The 21,423-nt window shown below is 53.2% G+C and overlaps 1 protein-coding gene across 5 annotated transcripts in view; it reads right to left on the bottom strand.

Annotated features, from left to right (window-relative positions):
- Window positions 1–6,007: 6,007 nt before the first annotated feature.
- The window catches only part of TCF7 (transcription factor 7), a 30,811-nt gene continuing 15,395 nt past the window's right edge, over window positions 6,008–21,423 (bottom strand). The window contains exons 4-11 of one of the 5 annotated variants that reach the window (XM_065873337.1): window positions 14,080–14,191; window positions 13,131–13,221; window positions 11,441–11,533; window positions 10,089–10,208; window positions 9,504–9,666; window positions 9,285–9,392; window positions 8,715–8,763; window positions 6,008–6,087 (exon numbers count right to left, since the gene is read on the bottom strand). In XM_065873337.1, coding sequence (XP_065729409.1) covers window positions 6,008–6,087; window positions 8,715–8,763; window positions 9,285–9,392; window positions 9,504–9,666; window positions 10,089–10,208; window positions 11,441–11,533; window positions 13,131–13,221; window positions 14,080–14,191 — 816 coding nt within the window. Of the gene's footprint in view, window positions 6,111–8,714; window positions 8,764–9,284; window positions 9,393–9,503; window positions 9,667–10,088; window positions 10,209–11,440; window positions 11,534–13,130; window positions 13,222–14,079; window positions 14,192–21,423 lie in introns of all 5 variants that reach the window. The other 4 variants (XM_065873339.1, XM_065873342.1, XM_065873340.1 and 1 more) reach the window with 4 other exon arrangements.

Genomic DNA, 21,423 nt, shown 5'->3' with positions numbered 1-21,423 from the left:
GCGTTGGGTCTTCGTTGCATTGTGCGAGCTTTCTCTGGTTGCAGCTTGCGGGGGCTACTCCTTGTTGTGGTGCGTGGGCTTCTCCTTGTGGTGGCTTCTCTTGTTGCGGAGCACGGGCTCTAGGCACGCGTGCTTCAGTAGTTGTGGCGCGCGGGCTCTAGAGCACGGGCTCAGTAGTTGTGGTGCATGGGCTTGGTTGCTCCACGGCATGTGGGATCTTCCCGGACCAGGGATTGAACCCGTTTCCTCTGCATTGGCAGGCGGATTCTTATCTACTGTGCCACCGGGGAAGTCCTGCCCAGGCTCTTAATACGGCAGTTTGAACAGGGAGACAAAGTGGTTTCCCCAGGGAAAGAGAGCAGCAGACCCTTTGATCTGAGCACAGCCTTTACCTTATCCACATCCATCAGAATCTCATCTTTCAAAGCTTAACTTTTGGTTGCCACCAGTTCCATTTGAAGATGTTTCTGATTATTTTTATAAAGCTCAGTATACATTGAAATGGGAAGGTACCAAATAAATGTTCTCCTATGAGTTGCTTGTGCTTTAAAAAGGTGATAATCTTCAATTGTTTGGATTTGTATGAAAACCAGGAGGGAATAAGGGAGAAGATTGCAAGTAAAGGGTAAGCACATGAAATGGTTAAATCCCTGAAGTGTAGCTCCTGGCTTCTTTGTAGGAAGTATGAGACGTGGTTGCCTTCTTAGGAGATTTTGGTGTAGCTTAGGAGGCAGAGATAAATACTGCTGGGAGGAAATGAATAATAAAAATGTTCTGAGACAGAACATTAGTGAGCAAATTGGGGCTGCAGAGCTGGAAGGGTCTAGGAAAGGTTCCATGAAGAACTTGGTTTCAGAGGTCAAGTTGGATTTGGTTGGGGTGGAGGGATGCCAAGGTGAGGGAGAAAGCAGTGTGCTCAGTCTGGAACTAGTAGCAGAAGTTGGGTGTCATTAGGCCTGCTAGAGAATATAGTCTGGAAAGAGATATTAAAGCTGGATTGGTGAAAGAATTTTGGTGACATTGTAGGAAGAGTATTCATCAGACTCATGTTAGGCAGTGCAGTTCTTGAGTGAACCAGAATGTTTTTATTATCATTAAAGTATTCTGAATATTGAGGACTTTACAACTAGAGTCTTGATGCCTTTTTCTTGGTTACTATTGTTAAAAGTCACTACCTTCAAAAAACAGAATGAGTAAGAACTGTATGTGTACACAAGATGAAGAATGATATAAGTTTATAACATGTCCCTTAGCCCAAGATTTAGCCATTTGAACACCTAAGCAGGTAGGCTGAATGCTACCCTTCCTGTTGAATTGTCAGTGGATATCAGCATTGTTGGTGGCATAATGGTGTTGGTGAAGGGGCTCTTGTTTGAGCGATTTCCAGTATGGGACTTCTTTGGGGTGACAGTTTAACTTATGGATAACATACTTGATTCCTTGCAGTATTTTGCACTGCTGGCTATATCTGGTCTCTGTGCCAATACTGAGAGGCATTTTGTAGGAGGAATATAGTTGCTCACAACAATACCTGCTTCCATGTCTCTAGTTCTCATGACCTTCTGACACTGCTGAACTTGACATGTTCAGGAGTCATTTGCTGAACTTATTAACCTGCTATATGCCGGCCTCTTCTTTCACTCTGAGGATCAGCCTGTTCCATAAAAGTACTCTCACCTTCAGAACCTTCCACCTGTATGTGTTGCAGATTGGTATTTTTCCTTTTGAGTGCTGAATGTGCCATTTCACATCCTCTAACTTTTACCTGCTTCAGATGCTTTGCAGATATTTCTGTCGTAGGAGGCTTATAGGAAGGGTGGGGAAACAGAAGAAACTCAGAGATATATATTCAAGAGGAGTTTTCACTGTGTGTGTGTGTGTCTAGAACCTAATTTCTACTCCTCCATTCCCCCCCCCCCCCGCTCCGCCATTGACTGCACATGCCTGAAACAACAAGACTTCAGATAAAGGAATGTGAGAACACCTGAATAAAAAAGGAACATCTGGTCCAGAGCCCCGGGTGAACTTTAAAGAAGTGTCAGCCTGAACTAGTAACTGTCTCCCTTATAATTCATAGCTGCTGAAATATCCCTTACTTTAGGTTGCTAGTGACCTAACTCATGGGGACTGCTAGGGATAGGATAGTTCCTACCCCTACCCTAGGACAGAATTATGCCCTTTCCAGTTAACTCTTTGTCCAGTCCCATACTGTTCTTAACAACTTCAAAATGTCTCTTGATCTAAGGTGGGCTTTTATTCGAGGGAATTGACTATGGGAATATCCCCATCTATAGTCTCTGTTGTAAAACTCCCTGCTGTACTCCCTGAGTACATTCAGTTATAGCTCCTCTCAGACCCCCACTGCCCAGTGTGGACAAGCAGACCAGTACAGACTTTGGGAGCCTGAGTTAAAAAGAAGCCCATGGTGATTTGAGATCTGAAACAGAAGGTGATCGCAGTAGTTGGGGTTGGGGGAGTTGACACAACCTAGGAACCACGTTCTGCTTTGGTTGCCAGCTCTGTTTCAAGGACCCTTGGTGGACTCTTAAACTCTCAAGAGACCTGAGAAACAGGCATGCTAAAGCAGCTTTTCTAACCTCACAGAAAAGCCAACTCAGCTTTAATATAATGAATTAGTTTTTGGTCTCAAATCTTATAGGCCTGGCAAGTCTGTGTTACCCTTGCTCCTTCTACGCTGTTCCCCCCCCCCCCCCATAGAAATGCATGCAGGAACTGATTCCTTTCTTATTCTTTGGAACAATGTAAAGAACCATTCTGCTTCACTGCACATGTGGCCTTCCCAGCCAGGCTTATGGTACACTGAATAGAGCTTGGGCAGCTTCTGGGCCATCCAGAATGTAGTTACAGTTCAGAAGAGAGTCTAGCCACAGAGCTTCCTGTAAAGGGGGAACACCCTCAAATTGGGAGACCTGGGAAGGCCCTGCTAGCTTGTTGGGCTGAGCCCTCACCGTCTTCTGACTTGAGGGCAGGGAGAGCAGCTGTAACAGGAGGGATCAAGATCTGCATTTCAAGCAAATCTGCCAGTTGTCTAGGAATGTGTAAGGGAGGTTGGGATGTCTTATGTCTCAGAAAACAGCATGTTTTTGGCTGGAAATCAGGTGGGACTGCTGTGGTATTTGAAGTTGAATTTGGGGCTACACTCTCAAGTCACCCCATGCCCTCACAGGAATGTGCTGGTATGATCTAGGAAGATTTGAGTTTCCTCTTTGAAGTCAGTTTCTTTTAAAAGGCTGGTTTGATTTTAACAAGGTTGCCAAAGCCCCCCTCTTTACCCTCACATACACAAAGAGTGCATTGTTCATGTACCCCCTGTGCTGTAAATAAGACACCAGATCAGATGCAGCAACCCAGTCTTGCATAAGCCTTGGTTAAAATGTTTTTTGAAACAACTAGGCCAGTAGCCAGAGCGGAATTCTTTAAATGGGACAGATGTCAAGAGAATGGCTGGTCTCCTCTAGCACCCTTGCAGAAAAAAGCAAGTCTAGGATTACAACTTTCAGTGGCCTACTTTAAATAGACACTACTCTGGAAGATGACTTTCTTTATATTTTTAAACGTAAAATCCAAAAAACTAACTCTGTTAAGCGAAAATTACAATACATTATGGTGACCCAGCAGCTGGCTGTTGTAATACTTCTTGCCGACCATTTGTACCTAATGGTTGACTGACCTTTTGAGATGGCTTTGTGACACCTTTTACATTCATGATGGGTCTCAAGAAGTTTATACTTAAACATGATGGAAACTGCTGTGGAAAAAGATTGTAGATTTATCAGTCTTCAGTTTTGTATAAGAATATGACTACCTCAAGAAATACTTCATGTACCTTACGGTCTTTGGGAGGAAAGAGTGCTCTTAAAATACCCATCTTTTGGATTTTATGATGATACCAGGTTATAAAAGATCCCTGTGTGTTCATGTTTTCCTCAAAATAGGCTATGTGCTTCTGTCTTTTCTCTCTGCCTTCAGAGGAAAATGGAGCCCAGTGATGATACGTGCCTATTTCTGGCTGGGTTTTCTTAGGGGCTGTGGCGGCAGTTTCCAGCCCATTCGCCTATGAGCAGTGGGGTAGGTTGGCCTGTGCCTGCATCAGGGGTGAGCTCAGAGGACTGGGGGGTTAAGATCAAGGCTTGCAATGGGAACTTATACCTAGCATGAGACCCGCTCTCTGGGTTGGAGCAGGGCCCAAGGCCCTTAAGGAGAGATGACAAGTCAATCCCTGGCTGGTGTAGGTTCAAGGTCTTGAGAACATGTGTACCATAATAGAGAATAAACTTTGTGGCTGTGGAAAAGAAAAGGAAAGAGTGTTATACTCTGTCACTGAAACAGCTTATTCCTCAGAGTCAAGCTTTGAAAAAGAAACCCAGTAAAAAGTATCTTTATTCTCATATCAGAAAAGTTTTTCTGTAATATGCATTAACAATACAAAAATATTTTGAATACTACAATGGTCCTTTTTTCTCTCAAGACTTCTTGCAACACTACACCAGAACATACGATCTTTGGATTCTGAGAAGCCAGTGGCTAAAGTAGGAACTAAAGGCTTTTGTTGAGGGTGTGTGTGGGTACAGGGGTATAGCCCTTTCTCTTTGGACTCAGGCTATGTACAGTGAAGAGGAGGCAAAAAACCCAACTAAGTTAAATTAAAGATTTGTTTTTTAAGGCTCGGGGTTGAAGCTTGGCTCAGAAATCGGTTAAAGTAGGTTGTGGTGCAAACCCGATGTCCACCACTAGAGGTTTTCTGGGCTCCTTGCTTTGGTTGTAATAGTCTTTCTTCCTGCAGCCCCATAGGGAAACTGAAGCTGGCCTACTTTCACCCTGGAAGATAGGCACTGGTTGTCCTGAGGTTTGGCTTGCCCTCTTACAACTGTCTGAGAGCTGGCTAGAATGATGTGGATAGGCTGGAACTGGCTCTGTGAAAAAGGCTCTCAAGAGCAGGTAGGGATGCACACTGGATTTTGAGCCATGACTTACTTGAACCGTTGACTGCAGCCACTAGTGGCTGAGGCATTTGGTATCAGGGCTTCTTAGGTGGTTGAGTTCCTTAGGAAACATTTCTGAGTAATTTGAACTAGAGCCACATACCCTCACCACCCACACTTGCCTTTAAGGTGGTGTCAGGTTATTCCTGTTGGCTAGGGTGATAGGCCTAAATTTAACCTATTCCATTCACTCCTCTTCTTGTAAGCTCCAAAGAACGTGGCAAGAAGCTTCCTTTGGTCCAGCTTACAGATAGCAGCTGGTTTTCTGTAAACAGGGCTTCTCCAGGCCCTTAAGAGAGAAACACTTGTCTTGAGCTTTGTGGTTGTGACCATGCTTACTTATTGTTTGGTAAACCAGCTTGTTCTTGGTCCATGAAGTATCTTGTATGGGGAGAGTGTGGCAGTGGTGGGGTTGGGTGGGGGAAGTAGGGAAAGCAGTTGGGCTCAGTCCAGTCCATCTATGACCTATAGCAGAAAAGCAAGGGAGGCAGGGAGGGGCATCTGGCTAGCAAGATAGATGGTAAAAAGAATAGATCCAGTCTGCCATAGGCATGAGGGGATGCCCTTAATCAAATGACACAACGCAGATCTAATTCCCACCACTTGGAGCAGTTTGAATTGATGGCCCCATGTTCAGGCAGAAGATGTGCAGCCTCTGAAATCTCCAGGGCCTGGACTCTGAGAGGGAGCCAACAGGGCCCCTGGCCGGTTTCCACGTGCTTTGGGGCTCTGTCGTCTCCTCTCAGAGGGTGGGCCCCTGGAGGAAGCCATGTGTCCTGTGCATGCTAGGCTGCCTGTCTCTGAGATTCCTGTTGCTGTACCTGTGTACTCTGCAGGTTGCTGTGAGGAGCCTGAGGGGGCCCAGGGGGCTGGGAGGCTGAGAGTGGCCGAGAGACCTGGTGATGTAGGCGCCGGTTCCGCAGGGCTAGCAAGCAGTTCTGTGGGGAAGTGGGGCAGCAGGAGGTACGAGGGTGAGTCCTGGGGAGCTGGGGACCCGGGGCAGCCTAGAGCACTGTCATCGGAAGGAACGGGGCTGGGGCAGCGGCCTTCTCCGGGTAAGTACCGAATGCATTTCTTTTTCCTCCTAGGAATAGTGAAGAGAGTTATCTGTAAACAGAGGGTGAATTCATAGTCATACTCCACAACCAGAAAATGCTGTCCTTGCATTGGCCTAGCTCCCCATGACTTAGGTGATATGTCTGTGCCTTCATGCTTAGCGCTACAACTGCTGAGCCTGGCCCAGACCTAGGGACAGGTGCAGCTCCCAGCAGAACCACAAGGTGGCACAGGGACCTTTTGTAGCTTGGCCTGTGGGCTGCCTGCCATCTTCCAGGGCAGCTATCTCCTAGTCAAGGCTGTTGAGGCTCTGCTTCACATTTGTGGGGCTCAGATCTGATTAAGGAAGCGGCGGGGGTTGGGGGGGCTGCAGTGGGCTTGTGGCTTCTAAGGCTGAGCAATCCAAATGCTCAGAGCTAGGCTAGGGGCAGAGAAGGGAAAGAACTGGACAGTGACTTGTCTACCATCTTATTCTCTGGACAACACTTTGTTTCTGAGTAGCGTGGAATGGATGGAATAGGGCCTCCTCTGAGAACAGGGTTGCCTCCCATCATGTGTACATACACACACATACTTATTTTCCCCAAATTCCTCTTTGCCCTTGGACAGGGAGTATGGTGGGCAATCATAGGGGCTTGACAAGTATTCCCTAGAGTCAGTGAACTTACTGCCTGGAGCAGCCTGAGCCTTGGCCCTAGCAGGCCTGGCCTGAACCTCAACTAGGCAACTTTAACCATTTGGTAGGTATACTTTCTTTTCCCATACACAAATATTTCTCTGTTGTATGGTGAAACATACAGGTTTAATGCCATTGGGTCTGAGTATGGCTACCAGGGGTACCTCTGTTCATCTCCCTACCTCTCTGAGCCCGCTGGTCTCAGCAGGTACGTGATATAAGTCACATGGCCACTGGGCATTTAGGTTATTCAGGTTTTTCTCTACTACAGTCACTTCGTTATTCTTAGGGCTCCGTATGGTACAGCAGGGATCCCAACTGGAAGAAGTGAGGGAGCTGGTGGACCATGATGACTTTGAGGCCTGGGAACAGGGGCTCAGGCCATTTAAATGCTGTGTGTGTGATTTGTCTGCTGAGGACCTGCTAGGCCTGATAAGCACCAGACCAACATTACCAGGGAACCCTGGGCACCAGGTACCAGAAATACCTTCTAAGTCTGCCTTTCCTTTGCTCCTAGAGCATTGTCTCTCCTCCTTCCTCCTAGACCCAAGTGGTCTTCCCCACGAGCTGTTGTGTTCACTCCCATTCTTAGGAGGCATGGGCTCCCCAGTCTGCGGGTATGTTGGGGGCTAGGGGCCAAAGGAGGGCAGCAGGCCCAGCAGAACATGTGCAGAGAGTAAGGGAAGCAGCTTGAAGCAAAGGGAGGACAGTGGTGGGGACAAACCCACCTGCACGGACCACACCAATCCGTCTGCTGCTTGAGGCCAAAGCGAGCACGGCATTTCTTAGGCGAGCCAGGGTCTGCTCACAGCCATGCCAGAGGGGCAGAGCAGGGCAGAGGGCGAGCAGGCAGGCAGCAGGGCAGAGCAGGGCCCAGAAAGAAGAGGTAACATCAGTGTTAGCCAGTCACAGATACCCCACAGTCCCTACAGGCAAGGGCTTCTCCATGGCACAGCCAGCCCTAGTGGGAGCCCCAGGGCCCAAAGCCAAGGTATCAGGAAAGGGTGGCACCCAGCTGGCAGTGTAGAGGCAATGGGAAGAATGGCGGGGGTGGGGAGGAAGGGGACCCTATCAGACTGGCTCCTCTCTGTGGCTTGTGGGGCCCCTTGCAGCAAGGGAGCTCAGAGAAGAACCTGGGGGGCCCGTGGGGATCAAGCCTCTTCTGCCTTAGGGCCCCCCCACCCCTGCCAACTCCCTGCCCATTTTATCCAGTTTTTCATCTTTGCCAGTGTGCAATCTGCCTGACCCATATCCCCTGCAGCTGTAGCTTAAGCCTATGCTACATACTTTTCCAGAAGGAAAGTAAAGCCCATTCTTCAACCTTAGAAAAAGGACTGAGGACTCTCCCGTGCCCCAGTCCTAGCTTCCAGCTTCCCTGTGTGGGGCAGCACAGCTGAGAAAGTCGCTCGTGGATGCGGAGTGTGAAGTATCAGAGTTGGGACAGGAATTCACCCAGAGGAAGACTTGAGGCAGGGTGCGGCCTCCTGAGTCCTCTATACAGAGCACTTTGCGCCTCCGTGAGAACTGGGGGTGGGGCGATAGAGAAATTGCTAGGGACCAGCCAAATAGGCTGTGTGACTGCTGGGCTCAAGCATGGGGCCTGGCTCAGCCTCCACCCAGACAGCCTGCTGCTCACCTCCGCAGAGCTAACCAGGATGCAGTATTTGGGTTTAGTCTTAAACAGTTCCTCACTAGCTTCTCTAGCAGAGGCTGGCCACTAGCAGGGCTTGCAAGGGTGTGTGTGTGGCAGGTCACAAAGCACTGCTCTAAGAATTGGCTTCTGCAGGTCTTCCCTGGGACTTAGTGTAGCTGTTCCTCCTGTGGGGGGTTGACTTGTGAGATGCAGGCCTCGTTTCCAGAGGGCCCAGGCCCTAAAGGTTCATGGCTCAGTACTCTGCCCCTCTCCTGGGCCAGAGCAGGGCCGCTCGTGAGCTGGGGACCCGAGAGGAGCCTCCACTACTGCTGAGGGAAGGCCTCACCTGTGTTGGATTCTTGGTGCTTTTCCCGTGACCGCCTCTTCTTCTTCCCCTGCAGGGAGCAAAGTGGAGGATGCTCAGAGGATGCTGGGAGGTGGACACTGTAACCCCAGTGAGCGAGTGGTTGGGACACCTGCAGTCTGCTGCCTAGTCTGGCTGCCGCTGGGATTCCAGGTCCACAGTTCCCTCTGACTTGGGGGCCCTGGTGTTTCTTGATTGCACTTTTTGCTAGGTTATCACGGAGCAGTTGGGGCCTCCTCCCTTTCCCACACTGGTCTCCTTTCTGAATGCAGGAGGTGACTTCCTGGCCCCTTCCTCCGCTTGTGCTGATGTAGCCCAGTCAAGTGCTGGACAACAGCCCTGTGTGGAAGTACATCCTGGGGAAAACGAACCTGCCTTTAGGGGCAGCTCCCCTCATCTGATCCTCTTCTGAGCCAGCCATGGGAGGCCTTGGACCCTCTATTCTACCACCTCCCCTCCTCCTCTGTGCCTTCAGGACAGTAGTCCCAACTTCCCTGGTGAGACTGTGGCCTGGCATCTTGAAGGTTCCCCTACTGTGTGTGGGCCACTCACGTAGTTGTCCCGCGCCGACCAGCCTGGGTAGAGCTGCATGTGCAGCTGCCTCTCCTTGCGGGCCAGCTCATAATACTTGGCTTGCTCTTCCCGGGACAGTGCGTGCCACTGCAGAGGGGAAGGGGAGCAGATGGAGGTGCATCAGGGAGTCAGCAGGCTGCACCGGGGTGAAGGTAGTCAGGGCCCACCCCTACCAGCCCACCTGCCCCGTGGCCTCACCCTACGGCCCAGGATCTGGTTGATGGCAGCGCTCTCCTTGAGTGTGCATTCTGCAATGACCTTTGCTCTCATCTCCTTCATGTACAGCATGAAGGCGTTGAGAGGCTTCTTGATGGTTGGCTTCTTGGCTTCCTTCTCTGCCTTGGATTCTGCCTGCGTCTTCCTGAAGGACACATGAACAGATCACTCAGGGGCCCCCACGGTGTCCTGATGCTACCACTCTCCTCTAGTGTGTCCAGTGCATGTGTAAGTGCCTGGATACTAGGGTTTTTTAAATGGGATCTTTTTTTTAGCTGCCCCAAAGTAGGTGAGCAGAGCTAGGTAACTGTTCCTTATAGGAATTTTGCAGCTAAGTAAGGAGAGCCCCTCCCCTCTTGGCTCAAACTAAATCCACCCACTCCCCTCCTGCTTCTGAGGATCAAAAAACTGGTCAGTGGCAATTGCCAAAGGACGGCTTGGCCAGAGGCCTCCTGGCAGTCCCTGGAGCTTCCAGGCAGCAGGCTTGGGCCTGGGGGGAGGAATGTGTATCTTGAGGTCTGCTTACCTGTCCCACCCCCAGTCCCCATTGAGTGTCTTTTCACTCACAGGCTGCGGTCATAGGGCTGCAGCTCCTGCTTCCCTGAAGGGGGCACAATGGCTGGGTGGGGGATGGCTGCGGGGTGACCAGGTACACCGGAACCTAGCATCAGGGGTGGATGGGTGAACCTAAAGGCAGAAGAAGAGTTAACATTGAGCCAGGTATGTACGGGCCAGATCTTTGGACACAGAGAGGCCCCTGCACAGTACAAGAGGGTGAACAGATACCCACCTCCACTGGCCTGCATACAAGTACACAGAAATACATACAAATACCTGCTCCCAACACACTGCACAGACACGATACAAAAATCTACATGTATGTCAAATTCAGGTGGTTACTGAAGTCCTGAATAGCTTTTGAATCTGTCCCCTTCTTACCTCCTGCCCTCACCAGCTCAGCCTCAGCCTGTGGCTGCCCTTACTTTCCTCCTTGACCCCTCAAGGCCTCTCTCTATATAACAGCCAGAGTGACCTTTTAAAAACACCTGAATGCTCTTGGCCACTTCTGTTGAAATTCCCCCACTGCCCACAGAATAAAACCCAGGCTCCTCCCTAGGGCTTGCACAGCCCTGTATGGCCATCTCTGCTGACATTTCTGGCCCCACCCCCCCGCCCCATTTCCCATCACTTCCTACCCCCAGCCATCTCCAGTTACTGATGTTCCCTTTGTTTCCCTCACTCAAGAGATGTTATCCTCTCCATGAAGCCTTCCCTGACCCATCAGACATGGCTGGGGTCTCCTCGGGGCTTCCCCATCACCCAGCTAGCCCATTCAACTGCTGCTGCTGCTGTGTCTGTACCTCCCACCCTGGGCTGTGGGCTAGAGATGTCTGTTGAATTCCTTGTTCCATACCTGCGCACAAGCCTGTCACTGAGGGACTGAGCCAAGTGAAAGGACACACGTATACACATAGCTCCCACTTTACCTTCTTGATGTTCTATGGGTACCAATCTGTCCCTTACTGCTTGCACAGGTATGGAATAACTGAGCAGGTGGCCCCTAAGGGCCATGTAAAAGGTCTGCCTCGGCTTGGGCAGAGCTCGGGGGTTGCTGTCCTGACTCGTCCTTTGCTCAGCAGGATGCACAGCAGAGGTGAGTGCACACACACCTGCACATTGTACATGCACTGTCTCTGGCTGCTCTGTCGTGCTTTGCACTGTATGGCCTGGGCTTAGGCCTCCTGCACTCCCACTGGCTTCATTCTCAGGTATAGGGCAGCGTGGGGCTGGAGAATGACAGACGGACGGATGGACAGACAATTGACACAGGGCAAGCACTGGCCTGGGCGTGGCCTCTTGTGGGCACTGAAGCCTGGGCAACAGGAAGCAGGAGCCTAGCTGCAGGGTAGGGGACTCACCTGGGGTAGGGGGCGCCAGGGGCTGCGGTGGGGGCGGGGAAGTGCTGTCTATATCCGCAGGAAGGGGACAGGGGGTAGAGAGGAGGGCTGGGCCTGTGGTTGGGAGAGATAGCTGTTAGCAGTCTGGCTACTTGCCACATGTGGGGAACGACTTCCCCACCTTGCTTGGGCCTGACCCCTAGTGTAATAAGGCAAATTGGCTTCTGCTTGGACCACTCTAGTGTATATTTTAAACACGTGCCACCAGAGGGCAACCTTTTCCTCTACAGCGGCGGTCCCCAACCTTTCTGGCACCAGGGACCGGTTTTGTGGAAGACAGTTTTTCCACGGACTGGGGCTCGCCCTGCCGCTCACCTCCTGCTGTGCGGCCCGGTTCCTGACCCCTGCTCTACAGGCTTACCTTCCCTCTACTCGTGTATAAGGGGTAGAAATGGCAGCATTCTCCTGGGACCCAGATTTGTAGGTCCCTGGGGTCCCTCCAGCCTCACCTCCTGAAATTCGGGCTTGATACCTGCATACCTGCCTTAAGGCCTTTGCACTCACTATTGACACTGTTAGGACTGTTCTTCTGTCCCACTTTGCTTCAAACTCCTGGTCATCTGTCAAGGTCTTGCTTGGCCAATACACCCTTTCTCCTGAAAGCCCTTGAGATCCCAAACTGGATGAGGTGTCCCTCCAGGCTTCTACAGTCCTCAAAGCACTGCCAACAGTGCTCTGTAATTGGCCTCTTGCCTGACTTGTGCACTAGGTGGACTGAGTTCTGAGAGGCCAGGGACCGGAGGATCAACCAGCTTCAGCAGTGCTGCTCTGGTTCCCAGAACCTGCCCGGTGCGCTTAAATCCTGCGGGGACTCGTAAGGGTAGTCCTGATTTGTGTTCAAGGTGGAGCTTTATCCAGAGACAATCTGGACATGGAAGAGTGAGCTGAACGTGGATAAAGGGCAAGTAGGAAGGGGCAGGTGGGCCCCAGGTTGGGCTTCTGGCCTGCTCTGCCTTCCTGGGAAGCCAAGCTCTCCTGCCTTTGGGTAACTGCCCCAACCTAGAGAGGCTAGAGACCTGCCTAGGTCAAACTGTGCATGATGAACAAAGGGTCACGTACTCTGCCGAGGCCCAGCTCCAGCTGAAGACGGGCCCTTTGGCTCACAGTTGGGCCTGCCGAATGAGATCCAGGCTGTCTTTCCCTGGCCCAGCCTTAGTAGACTCTCCAAGCAGAATGCCAGGGGCTTGGACTGAAGCAGGCACCATAGGGGCAAGAAGGACCCTGCCCTTCAAGCAGCTCAGCCAAGGAAGGGACCAGCCGGCAGTAGACACTGAGGCAAGTGGGAATATCCCGCTGTCCACCAGGCCACTGAGAAGCAAGAGCTTCTCTTGTGGCCATGCATGCTGCCGCATCCCTGGTCAGGCCTACTTTTTCTTCCTCACATACTCATGTGGCCCTAAACAGTCCCGTTCAAGTCTTAGACGTTACGACAGAGTGTGATAGGGCTAGGACCAGGGGCTAGGTCTCCTGCCTTCCCAAAGGGAGTATGTCTGGCTAGCTGAGGCATGGAGAGAGCTGCTGGCCAGCCCCTGGTACCTGTACAGAGCTGGCATCTGGGTGCTCAGCACAGAAGGGTGGAGGAGGAAAATGGAAGGGCAGGTATGGGTCCAACCAGCGCAAGGTGCCCCTTTCCCACTGGGCCCTCACTCACCAGCTTACAGTGTGCGGGAGCTGTCCCATGCTGCCTGAGGTCAGAGAGTAGAAGCCAGAGAGGTCAGGGGTCTGCAGAGGCCTGTGAACTCCTGCAGTGGAGAGGGGCCGAGTAAGTGAGCCAGCCTGACCTGGAGGCCACTTCAGCTAGTTACTGCATCCTGGAGCCTCCTGTGGGGCCCTCCGAGGACCCCATCTCCGTGTGCTAGAGGGAGGACCAGACATACTGGTTTGTTCAGGACTATCCCAGTGTGATAACAGTGCCCCATTTACAGGCTAGGGAAATCAAGGGCAGAGGGTTTGGGTGACTTGCCTACGGGACAGTGGCTGGACAGTGGCAGAGTTGGAGTCATTCAGGAGTGGGAGGCCAGACCTTGCCACACCCTGGTCCAACGCTGGTCTGTAACTGGGGCCTCTCTGCTGGGGGCTCTAGCCTGGCTTTCCGGGCAGGGGGCAGACCCCCTGGCCTGGGGAGCCAGGGCTCTACCCATCCCCCCGTGCCCCCTCCTCCCCAGGGTTGAGTCAGCAGGTTTCCCACAGCCGACAATGGCTGATTTCAGAATGACTCTCTGCCCGAGGCTGAGGTGAATCAGCCATCACAACCACCACTTTCCATTTTCTCACTGGGGGAGGGAAAGACTACAAGTTTTATATTTATCAGTTTTACACAGAGGCCTACTCCCATACTGGTATTGGGTAGTCACGCAGGATTTAGGCTCCTACCTCAACCTGAAGCCTTCAGATTTTGACCAGGTACCACCTTTCCCAACCTTTGGTGCCCTCAGGCTCCTCAGTCTGTTGGGCATGTTCGAGGGGCCCTGAGTTTGCACAGCCCCAGGTTCTCCACTTACAAAAAAGGGTCTAGCCACCTGGTCTCAGAAGGCTGGGACTTGATCTCCCCACTCCCCGGCTCTGGGTCTTGTTGGGCCCTTCCCATCCAGGATCCATACCTTGCTTCTGGCTGATGTCGGCTGGAGCAGGTGTGGGGTGTGGGCTGCTGAAATGGTCATAGAGAGGAGAGAGTTGGGGAACGCCGTGGGAAGGCTGACTGGCCTTGTTGTGCTGAAAAACGAGGAGGGTGGGTGAATGTGGGGGACCTGAGAGAGGAAGGCACGAGACCGGGGTGCACATACGGGAAGAGCCCCAATTAGCTGTGTGGCGGCAGCCCAACCACCAGAGGAAAGTGGAGGTGATCAAAACCACAGGCTTCACTGGACAGGACCCCACTCAGGCCACCTGGTGTCCAGGGGCCCTGCCCCCCCACCCAACTTTGCCCAAGCAGTCCAGTCTCCTACTAGAGAGCCTCTCGGTCTTTCTTGGCCCTCAGTTCTAGGAGGCGTTTCCCCTGCCCAGGAAAATTCTTCCTGCCTCCTGGTTTCAGAGATCCCCCAGTTTCTCTGAGGCCCTATGGCTTGTCTGGGGAGCTGCTCGCAAGCCTCCAGCCCTAAGCCTGGAGCTTGCTGTCCCCCTCCTCTAGCCCCCAGACTGAGGGGCTTGAGTCTGACCCTCTGGAACCACCTCAGGCTTAAGAGAATTTATTGACATAGGGAAGGGGCCCCCTCAGCTCTCTAACTCAGGGGAGGTAGGGCAAGGTGGTGCCAGCTGTGGCCAGGCTCCCCCCAGGGCCAACCCACCCAGCCTCCACACTTCCTGTTTCCTCAGCACCGCAGGACTCTTACTTTTCACGCTAGTCACATGGATTTGTCATGAGTTGACTCATATTCAGACTGGGACGGGGGCTCCCCTGAGACCCAACCACAGGGAGTTTGCGGCTCAGGGCCAAGGCCTAGCTCTGCATATCCTCGGTGCACACCTTTGCAGGCCAGGGCCCTGGAGACATCATCTAAAACTGAAGGTCAGCTTCCACTTGGAAAAGTCCACCTGTGGGGATGCTGCTGGCTGGGAGCACAGATGAGTGACTTCTAACCCACCACACAGAAGAAATGGGACATCTCTGGGGCAACAGTCATGAGAGATGGTAGTCTGGGCTCCTTCCCACCCTGCAGGTGAAATTTCTCACTGGCTGAATTTAGCCAGACTCCTTAACATCTCTGGGCTTCCTCTCCTGTGTAGTGGATGGGGTTCATGATCCCTTCATCACCAGGTTTGAGGAAGGTGAAGGTAGCTCTTGGTGAGGAGGCCTGGCACCGGTCCTTCGGCACTGGCTGTTGGGGGTCCAGAGTGAGGCTAGAGGGAAGGGCAGGTATGAGCCACACTGTAGCCATGGCATGAGGCTCCCGGGTGGGCACAGGATCCCACACCCCCCAGCAACAGTCCTGGCCACCAGCCTTCCCACGTTCCTGCCTCCAGGGGAGCTTCCGGCTGGGCTACAAGCTGTGCCCTTCCCCTCAGGGCTTGGTAAATTGCTTACACTGCCACCGGTCAGTCCCCTGCTCGTCCATCCGCCCACCAGGAGGAGTCCTGGATACCAGGGATGACGAGCCTGCCTTCTGTCCTCAGGCAGACAGGAGTTAATGCTCTAATAGTCGTGGCTCCTTCTTTGCGGTTGGCATGGATCTGGCATCACAGCCATTTCCTGAGGCCGATGCCTCACCTCTGACCAGAGGCCTCTCCTGGCCTCCTGGGGCAGCGCAGGAGAGCTTCCGAGGACTCGCCACTGTGAGCTTGAGGAAGAGTCTGCCAACCACGTTCAGTTCCTGGATCTAATTTACTACAATACCTGAGCACCTATTACCTTGTCTCAAATGGCTCCTGTGAGGATAAAGCCAGGAGCTCAAGTAGTCAAGTGTCAGGTAATGAGGAAGGGACATGTAAGAAGCCCTTCATTCACCCTGAAGAGTGAGGAGGAAACGTTACTTAGAGTGCTTCCCTAGCCCCCTGGTGCCAGGCCTCACATGGGCCAGACACTTTGATCTTATTATGCCAAAGGAGGTCTGCCTGGAGATGGCAGACACGCCTGGCAGCCCACTGGCAGCATCACTTGTGAAGAGTGGAGACAGGGCCATGCTGTTCAAGGCTTTGGTTGCTGGGACCTTCCTGTTGCTGTGTGAAGGCTGGGCTTCCTGAGCAAGCTGGGGGAAGCTCCTGTCATTCCCAGGCCTTCTTTTATCCCCAGCACGGACCCAGACACACCTGTGACAGGTTGGGATCGTGCGGGGGAATGGAAGGTGGAAATCAGGACCCTCAGGCCTGCAGGTGACTGGCAAGAGAGAGAGGAGTAGACTGGGACAGTAGGTGTGGGGTATGGGGTGTGGGGGAATATGACCCCTTCATGTACTGAGTACTTGCCACATGCCAGGCACTGTGCCCAGCACTTTGCAAGCCCAGTCTTATTCCCACCAGGGTACCAGCAGGTTGCTATTTCTCGCGTCTGTAAGTCCTCCAGCTGCCACCTCATGTCTTGCTCCCCTTTATTGCAGACCTCAGCAGAGCTGTCCCCATTTGCTGCCTCTAGTCTTCAGCTCTCATTATCTCTTCATCCAGGCCAGTCTCTTGCCCCATCACTTCCCTAGGTGACTCGTCAAGGTCCCTAGGGACTTCCATGTTGCTGAACTCAGCGGTCAATTCTCAGTCTGCATTTTACCTGACTTCTCAGCACACTGAACACAACTGATTTCTCCCTCCTCCTTGTGGTAGTTTCTTCACTTCGATTCCAGAATGCCACACTTCCCTGATTTTCCTCTAACCTCAGAGACCACTCCTTCTCAGCCTTGTTTCTGGCTCTTTATCTTCTTCCTGACCTGACCCAAGCTTGGCCCTCAGTTCTCTATCAATCCTCCCCTCCCAGGCTGCTCTTATCCAGGCTTACGGCTTTAAACGTCTTCATCTGATGACTCCACATCTCCAGCCCCCACTTCTCCTAGGAACTCCACTCTCCAAATGCTCCCCAAATTCAACATGTCCAAAGTAGAACCTTTGACTCCCTGCCCCAAACATTCCTCTCCACCTTCCTCAGTTAATGGTAACTCCCTCCCTTCCAGTGGCTGAGACCAAAGAGCTTGGAGTCACCTTTGACGCTTCTTTTTCTCACACTCCACCTCCAATTTGTCAGCAAATCCTAATGGCTCTACTTTAAAAATGTAACAGAATCCAACCACTTCTTTCTTCCTCCCTTTCCCCACCCAGTCCAAGCCACAGTCACGTCTCACCTGGCGACTGCAGCAGCCTCCTGCTTGCTCAGTCCTCCATCCAGCAGCGACAGAAATCAGATTACGTCGCTCCTCAGCCCAGGCCTATGGAGCTCCAGGATCAGGCCCCCAACTACCTCTCTAACCCCATTACCATCCTCTCTCCTTGCTCACTATGCCCAGCACTTCTCATGGTGGTTTCAGCCTCCAGCCTCTTCCTCCAGTTACTCCAGTGGTCATTTTTAACTGTGCCAGGATGGGAAGTGGGTTGGGAAGTACAGCTCTAGGCTTGCTGACCTTTTTCATTGACCTTTCCTCTGTAGGACCCTGGGCCAGTATGCCCCTTGTAAAATGAGCATGATCATATCAACCCTGCCTACCTCCTTGGTCATGGATGCAAAAAACCCTGCTTTATCCTAGAATTTTTGGGAGCAGGAGCCAAGGGCCTATGAAGGTGGAAAGCTTTCTGGAAACCTCGGGGGCCTTTTTACCCTGGTAAGTTCCTAGGACAGGGATTAGCCAGATCCCAGGCCTTGTGGCACACACGGAGATGAGCCTCAGGGCCCACTCCCTCAGGAACCTGGGATCCTGGTGGAAGGCATTCCACTATTCGCCATCTAAGGGCACAAACGCCTGGAGCCCTGGTGCAATGGGTGGAATGAACACCCTCCACAGGGCGCTGCGGACCACAGAGCTTTCAAGTCTAAACTTCTGCTTCAGAGAAGGCCCTGCCGTTCAGCCTTGGCTCTGGCTTTTCAGCGCTCAGAGTTATAAGCCTGGCTGGTGGAATAGGCAGCTCTGACCCTGGGAAATCTTAGGAGCAGAGCCTGGGGTCCAAGATGCCAGCTCTAGGAAGACAGTCCCGGAGTCCCACTCTGCCCAGGGCAGGGAGAGGGTGGCTCCACAGCAGGTTTCGCAGCACACCACCTTCCCTGGGGAAGGCTCGTTTGGGCCAGGAAGCCCTGTCACCTGAGGGACAGCTAGAGCTGACCCTCCTTGGCCAGGTTGTTTAAGCTCCATGTTGGAACACAGCTCATTCTAGGTCTAGGAAACCTCAGAATCCAGCTCAGCCTGTAGCCTCTGGCCTGGTTATGTATGTGTGTGACAGGAGCAGATGGACAGAGGGGCTCATCCTGTCCCCCAGCCTTCCCTGGGAACTGGGGAAAAGCCTCATTAAATGGGAGTCTGTAGCCAGGCCACAGGAGAAGTGCCAGGTGGGTGGAGGTGGGGCTGAGAACCTGCCAGCAGGTGGAGGCCCTGAGGTGCCAGGGCTCCAGGGCAGAGCACCGAGGGCCTGGCCAGTCCTTCCCACGTTCGTGCAGGCTGCCTCTCAGCCTCACTCCCCAGCCCCCTGCATGCCCGGTGGTGGCAGCCAGGGGAAACTGTCTGGCTTAGGACCTGCTGCCCCACGCCCCTCTCAGCCAAATGGAACGTCCCGCTCCACGGCCTCAGCACAAGGCTGTCCCAGGGCTAGGCTGCCCAGCCAGCAGGGTGGAGTTGCCTGGGGCCTGGCCTGTGTCTGGGGAGCCCAGTGACTGGAGCTCTGCTCCTCTCCTCCCCTGATGGTGACTGTGCCCTGCCTCCGAGGGAAGGAGGCAGGCCTGGGTTGATCGTCCCCACCGGTCCCTGAGTATCTCGACGGCACAACCTCATCTCTTACCTCTGAGGGCAGAGTGCCAGGCATAGCGCTGGGCACTCAGTAAGCGCTCCCAGCATGGTGGGATGTATAAACAAATGAAAGACCTAACAGCAGACCATACTCCTTGATCAGCACACTCCCAAGACCCCTGTTCTTGGCCTTTGCATACAGCCCCATTCCCCTCTCCCCCTCCAGACTGCAGCACTCCAGGACGAGTCTAGACTCTGAGACCCTTGGACTGGGAACAGCCTTAGCAGAGGCGGTCCTTCCTGCCACAGCATTGCTCTTACTGTTCTTCCCCAGGCCGGTTCAAAACCTATCGTCCCGAAGGCGGTCCTCATCCTTCTGGGATCTTTTCGTTGGCCCATGGCTGGAAATTCCTCACTCTGGTGCCCCAGCATGCCCTCCTCTTGCTGAGCAGGCTGGAGCCAAGAAGGGGCCCTAGGGCAGGGCCAGGCAGGAGGAGGTGGAAATGAGGGACTCCTGAGGTCGGTCTCCTCTGCTCTGAAGTCGGGCTTGGGCCTGGCCGGGCTGCTCCCGCCTCCCTCTTCCCCAACCCCCAACTTCCTGCAGGCTCAGGTGAAAAATAAACACGGTCGGCATTTTCCCTGCAGACCGCAGAGGTCGGCTTACAGGCTGTGTGCACCCTGAGAGCCCTTGCCACTGCCAGCAGAGAAGCTCCCTCGCCTCTAACGGTTGACTCTGAAAACCCCCAAACGCTTAAGAAGCCGCACAACACTTTCTCAGTGAAGAAAGCTGCTGCTTCCTCTGGTCTCAAGCCTGGAGGGTGGAAGCGTGTGAGGCCGACAAGGCCCTCCCAAGAAGGCCTCCCCTTGGCAGGGACTGTGCCAGGAGGAGCACCACCCCGCAACACACACATACACACACTGCACCAGAATTCGCAGTTGACCACTATCAGCAGACACAGTGAGTCAGGATGTATTTACTAAGCTCCTACAATGTGGCAGGCAAAAGAACGTTTCAGACCAGGAGATCGGCATCTGCTAATGACAGCTGACGGTTTATACCCTGTGCGAGGCATAGTTCTGAGCACCTTATAGAGTTTAACTCATGTACTCCTAAAACCTATGAAATAGGTACAATTATTATCCCCATTTAATAAACGAGGAAACTGAGATGGAGACATTACACAGCTTGCCCAAGGTCACACAGCTTGTAAGTGGCAGAGCTGAGATTCCACCAACTGTACTGCAAAGGCCCTACGGTCATCAAGGACAGAACAAGGGGGGCCAGGGGAAGGAGTCCCAGTCCTAAACTCAGTCTCTCCCTTCTTCAGCCTAGTTGGTCAGAGTCACCTAAGCCAGTGCTCCCCTGACCCTAAAGATGCTCCAGTAAGTTCTGGGACCCTGGGATTGGGGTTCTAGCTATACCCCATGCCTGCTTGCCTGCCAGGGCTGTCGGCACAGGGAGCTTGCCTGATGGCAATAGTTGGGACATGACCCCAGGTCCCCAGCCCACATCTCCCCGACTCACTCTCGCACAGCCACACCCCAGCCACACCCAACCACGCAGGCCTGCCTCTCTCTTACCCAGGTGTCCAGCTCTTCGCCTCTGCACCTTTACCCACCCCTTACGCCCTCCCCTCCCAGCTTTCCACACTTCCTCCTACTCTGCCATACTGATTCCTTCTCATCCTGACCTCAGTCTAAGGGCCACTTCCTTAGGACTGTGGCCTGGGTGGGGTTCCACCAGCCCAGCAGGCAGAGCTGCCCACTTGCTGCAGGGGTTGTTGGCCTAGGGGTCCTGGAGGGCAGAATCGGCTTGTTAGTCATCTCTGCCTCTCCAGGGTCTGTACTTGGCATGTTCATTAAGATTTGCTGAATGAAGGCCTCTAGAACACCTGATGCCCCAGAACCCCTGCATGCCTACCCACTCATCCAACCATGGACCTGACTTCAGTCTCTTGGCTCCTAGAAGGGGGAGGGGGGGGTATTCCTGATGCCCGCTCTGGAGCTGCGGAACGGCCCTTGGGATGAGTCCACAGAAGGAGGGCAGATCCACACCTCGAACTAGACAGAAGGGTGGGCTACTGACATATTGTTCTCTCTGCCAAGTGCACAGATGTGAAAAATTCAGTATTGTAAATGCCACACGTGACAGCTGATTTGAGGCAGGCATTACCCTTCCCGTTTTACCCACGAGGGACGTGGGGCTCAGTGGCGCTGAGAAAATTGCAAGTCAGTGCTGGGGGCCCCTTTAAGGCCTCTCAGGGCCTTCAGGCAACACCAGGCAGCCACATTCTCATCTCACCTCCTCTCCCTCTGTGCTCCAGCCACTCTGGCCTCAGGGCCACGCTGTTGCCTCTGCCTGGAGAGCTCTCCCCGCACTTGTTGGGCTCTCCAGTTAGGTCTCTAGCAGTAGGAGTAGGTAGGGCCCAGTGTGAGCCAGTGTTTAGGGAGCATGTGGCAGCACTGGACAAAGCACCCTGGCTGGGGCTGGGCACGGTCACAGCAGCACACAGGAGGCTGGGAGGAGCTGGGGCCACTGCCGGGAGTCAGGGACATCCTGCCTGGCAACTGAGACCCTGTGCCTCCTTCTACCCCATC

This window comes from Phocoena phocoena, chromosome 3 (assembly GCF_963924675.1).
Source record: "Phocoena phocoena chromosome 3, mPhoPho1.1, whole genome shotgun sequence".
Taxonomy (NCBI): domain Eukaryota; kingdom Metazoa; phylum Chordata; class Mammalia; order Artiodactyla; family Phocoenidae; genus Phocoena; species Phocoena phocoena.
The sequence above is the reverse complement of the archived record's forward strand: the minus strand, read 5'-3'. Positions and strand labels throughout refer to the sequence as shown.